The 4,645-nt window shown below is 39.2% G+C and overlaps 1 protein-coding gene across 1 annotated transcript; it reads left to right on the top strand.

Annotated features, from left to right (window-relative positions):
- Positions 1 to 3,186: 3,186 nt before the first annotated feature.
- LOC104438835 (temperature-induced lipocalin-1) lies at positions 3,187 to 3,897 on the top strand. The gene is made up of 2 exons (XM_018869962.2): positions 3,187 to 3,666; positions 3,769 to 3,897. Exons 1-2 carry the CDS (start codon positions 3,187 to 3,189, stop codon positions 3,895 to 3,897), a joined length of 609 nt encoding a protein of 202 aa, XP_018725507.2.
- Positions 3,898 to 4,645: the final 748 nt, after the last annotated feature.

The following is a 4,645-nucleotide window of genomic DNA, read 5'->3' as shown; positions in this document are numbered from 1 at the left end:
CTTGTTCAATTTTGAGTAGAATTTTTATCCAAAGATTTTCACTTTTTTTTTCCTTTTTTTTTAAGACTACACTAATCCTAAAATGTTTACAAAATCCCTAAACTATGTGCATTCTAATTTAGGAAAAATCAAGCACTAATTCCAAAACTAGAGTTGACTAAAAAATCTAGAAAAACTACTCGAAATTAGTTCTGAAACCTTTTTCCAACTTTTAATTTTTCTTACTAAAAGTTTCTTGCTAAAAAGAAAGGGTTAATACCCTAAAAAACTCCAAACTGGTACACCTGTGATAAATTTATCCTAAACTATTTTTTTGACCACCAAAAATCCTAAACTGGTACACTTGTGACAAATTTACCCTATATTAGTTTTCATTAAATTTTACTGTCAAATTATTAAGTTAAATAACACGTGACAATTGACTCATATATTAATTTGGGATTTTACGCTCCATTTGTCACAATTTACAATTTTGTGATTTTTTTGTGGTATTAATCCAATTTGGTGGAAGGAATATTTGTTGCAAATTTACCAGTTTGAGATTTTTTGACGTCGAATAAATTAGTTTGGGGTAAATTTGTCATAAATATATAAGTTTATGGTTTTTTTTTATGGTTAGTTGAGGTAAATTTGTCACGAGTGTATCGGTTTGAAATTTTTCATAGTTAAAAAAATAGTTTAGAGTAAATTTGTCACATGTGTACCAATTTGGGGTTTTTCAGAGTATTAACTCCAAAAAGAAACTTAGCCGCACACCTTTGAGAGACTAAAGCCAGCCCGAATCTACTAAAAACCACATAGGCCTAAGTTCCATCACGTCTAATTAAGTCCGAAGTTCCTTAAACTAAACTCAAGCCCACTTAACTCCTCCTTCGTCTGCACCACCTTTCTATGCTCCTGTCTATTCCCAGAATTTCAACTTTTGTTCAACAATCCACGACCCAACCGAGAACAACTTCAACCAAAATGATTAATACGCCAAAGCCCCCAAAACATGAACGAAACACCCAAAACATGAACAAAACACAAAACACAGTAAAACGATGATGACCTAGAAAAGCATTTGATCATGGAAATAACTTGAGAATTGACTAACGAGATTTGATCCGTGGCAATACGCCTTTGGATGACAAAAGGAAACGAAATCAACTTACACAGAGTTCTTCACAAGCATTTTGTCGAACAAGTTATGTGCGACTGATTGGGAACAAACCAACTTCGCGTCCTAGGATATCAAACAACTAGTGGCGTTCCCAAGAAATATCAAACGGATTTGCAGAAAGGAAAATCATTACAAAAAGATGAAATTGGAGCAGCTAACAATGAGGTAATAAGCCAAAATTTGGAAAATGTGGTTAAAATGTGGCATTATCCCATTCACCCAGTTAAATCAAGATGTACAAAACATCAAAAGAAATGTTGAAGTTTTGCGAGAGTACTCAAATATATCTTAAGTGAGCTATTTCTTCTTTTTCTGAAATAATTCGTCAACGCGAATGAGATGAATTGATGCGTGTGATCTACGGTCTTGTATCGTTCTTGACTTGAATCTCTCTTTTAGGCAACAAGATAGTGCAGTCCATTCAAGGCTCGAAGCTGATTTCTCCCTCAACATGCATTTTATCCTTCCTTGATGTTTTTCCATGAAGTTGACACGTGAGAAATGGACCCTTTTCTAGGCTGCCAAGATTCACAGATCGCCATATTCAAACTAGAATTTGCTGCTCCCTTGAAAATCAATAAACCGTTTTTTTCCCAATAAATATGAAATTCACAGATAATGGGTGCTTTTGGGAGTGGCCTTTAGAAGCCACTTTGAACACCCAAAGCTCCTTGGGCCAATTTAGGAGTGTTTGGTAAAAAATTTTCAAACCACATTTAGGGAATGCCAGCCTTCAAAAGGCTGAAAGCCCAAGGCAAGTTGGGGCTACCTTCTTGACAAGTTGAGCTCTGGGGTAAATAAAAAAAATATTCTTCCCAAATTATCCTCACTAGTTTTTTGTCTTTCCAGTTTTGCCCTGACTATTCATTTTCTTCTTCGTGAGCGGTTGCTAGCGAAGGGCAGGTAGTCGCCTGCAATTGTCGCGCCCGCCATGCCCCGACCTCCACGTGAAGGTCGCTAGGGCTGTGCGCCCCTTAGGTGAGGGTCACGCGACCTAGATCAAGAGGTTGCCACCCTCAAGGTCACACAACCCATCTGGTCGTAGATTTGGTCACGTCCATATGTGGTCACCGGGCATGACCTTCAGGCGACCTCCCTGGAGGTGTTGCAACCTTTGCGTGACCCATCTGGTGGTCGCCGTGACCCTCACCAAAGGGTCGTGGGACCAAGATCATGTGGCCCCGGTGGAGGTCATGGCACGATGGATCGGGCGATCCTCTGGCGAGGGTCACGGCAACCAGATCTGGTCATCGCGATGCTCGCCAGAGGGTTGTGCGACCCTCGCCAGACAGCCTATCTTTGCTGGATTGCCTGCATCACACTACCTATCCTTCGCCAGACTGCTTGCTCCTCGCCTGTGATTACTTGTTCTTGGCTGGCCAACTCTTCTTTTTTCTTTTTTTTTTCTTTTTTTAATAACAAAAGCCTTTTGCAAATATAATTTTTCCAAACACTATTTTACTTAAAGATACTTCACAATGGACTTTTACAATACAATTTACCAAACAAAATTTGCATTTTGGAAAACACATTTAACTCAACGGCCTTTGCATTTCCTCAAAGACTTTACCAAAAAGTCTTTCCAAACACACCATAATGTCTGAATCTCTAATCATAAAGATATGATGATACAACCTAAAATCAGTGATTTTCTTACTGATTAGTTCCTAAGAATTATCATGCAACAAATGAAGAGGAAATTGGGAGATTATATGGAAATTGGCAAATTTTATGGTACATGACCTAAATTCCCTTTTAAGTTACTCCTATCCTGCCGAAAAACTCCCGAACAAGAACACTCAACATTAGTTCCCTACATACGTAAGGTCCACAATCGTGCATGTCATAAGGACAGAGGAAAATTGGGAAATAATCTTATACAAAAATTGCAACAAATCAGGAAAACCAAAAGGAGAAAAAAAAAAAAGCATCCTTCTCCTTCATAAAACCCCGAGACAAGTCCCTCTCCCTCTCGCTACCTGGAAACACAACAACTAGGAAAGAGAGAAACGGCAAAGAAAGTGATGGAGGGCGTGAAGGGACTCTTTCTTCTAGTCTCGCTGCTTTCTCCTTCTATGTTCACGTGCGTGCTGTGCACACGGGGATCGAACTCTGGACTCAATCCCTTTTACCAGCTCGACAGCGAGCCTACTGTGGTGAAGGGACTTGATCTGAAGAGATATGCGGGACGGTGGTACGAGATCGCCTCCCTCCCGGTGCCCTACCTGCCCAAGGACGGCGAGGATACGAGGGCCACGTACACTCCAAAGGACGATGGGACCCTGGACTTGTTGAACGAATCCTGGGTCAATGGCAAGAGGAACTTCGTGAAGGGCAACGCCTACAAGGCCGACCCGAGCAGCGACGAGGCCAAGCTGAAAGTGAAATTCTATTTGCCTCCGTCTAATCCCACCTTCACTGTGGTGGGTGACTACTGGGTCTTGTACCTTGACGCTGATTATCATTATGCTATCGTTGGCGAGCCCAGCAGGACGTCTCTCTTTGTATGTAACCTTCTTGTCGGGTTTTCCTTTCTTTTTCTTTTTTCCTTCACTTTTATGGGCCAATTGGTGGGATTATTATTGTTTTTTTTTTTTTTTTGGCAGATACTGAGCAGACAGAGTCATATAGATGATAAAATCTATAATCAGCTGGTTCAAAAGGCTGTTGATGAAGGATATGATGTGAGCAAGCTCCGCAAGACTCCACAGAGCAAGACTCCACCGCCGCAATAAGAAGGACCCTAGGGCGCTAAAGGCATTTTGGTGGATCAAGTCTGCTCTAGGGAGGAAACTTAATTTTGCAGCAGCTGGATGAAATGATGTTGAAATTATTTGCTGTCATTAAATAAAGAAGAGAAGATATAGTTTGATATGAAAAGCAGTGGTTATTGCTTGAAGAGAATCAATCGTCACACTCCAACGCCAACTAACGAAAATGGAAGAACGACAAGATTGTCCTTCCATTGAGAGACTGTGTTCTCAAACACAAATCAACATTAATATATTATCAAAATGCACACACATATATGAGATAATTTAACAAGTATCAACTCTTATTCAACTAGCTAATTCATACCCAAATTGAAGAACTAGAAAAACATTTAAGATGAATGGTATGTGCAACCACAACTCAATGAATAGTACATATGCCTTCTAAACAAATCAAACATCTACTATGCACATTTATAAAATAATATCTGAACTTATTTTTCTCAAATCTAATATATAATATACATACAAGATCAAAATAAGTCAGTATTACTTTAACTTGATCATATACATATGTGAAATGTTCCTTTAATAAACATACAACTAAACAAACATTAATGATTTAGTCCATTGATTAATCTGGCATTGGATATTTAGTCATGGTCATGACATAACGCCTGATGACAAGACAGCCAACAGCCCCACCTATTATTAACAGGTTACTCGATTTACAAAAATATCCTAAATCCAGTATGTAAAGCCAAAAACCCCT

The sequence above is a fragment of the Eucalyptus grandis genome, chromosome 1 (assembly GCF_016545825.1).
Source record: "Eucalyptus grandis isolate ANBG69807.140 chromosome 1, ASM1654582v1, whole genome shotgun sequence".
NCBI classification, from domain to species: domain Eukaryota; kingdom Viridiplantae; phylum Streptophyta; class Magnoliopsida; order Myrtales; family Myrtaceae; genus Eucalyptus; species Eucalyptus grandis.
Note: the sequence above shows the minus strand (reverse complement) of the source record. Positions and strands in the feature narration are given on the sequence as shown.

Excerpts from the sequence above, each read along its gene's own strand:
- LOC104438835 (XM_018869962.2), top strand. The coding sequence starts at position 3,187 with ATGGAGGGCGTGAAGGGACTCTTTCTTCTAGTCTCGCTGCTTTCTCCT. Across the intron at positions 3,667-3,768 it reads CCAGCAGGACGTCTCTCTTT|ATACTGAGCAGACAGAGTCA; the intron begins GTATGTAACCTT and ends TTTTTTTGGCAG.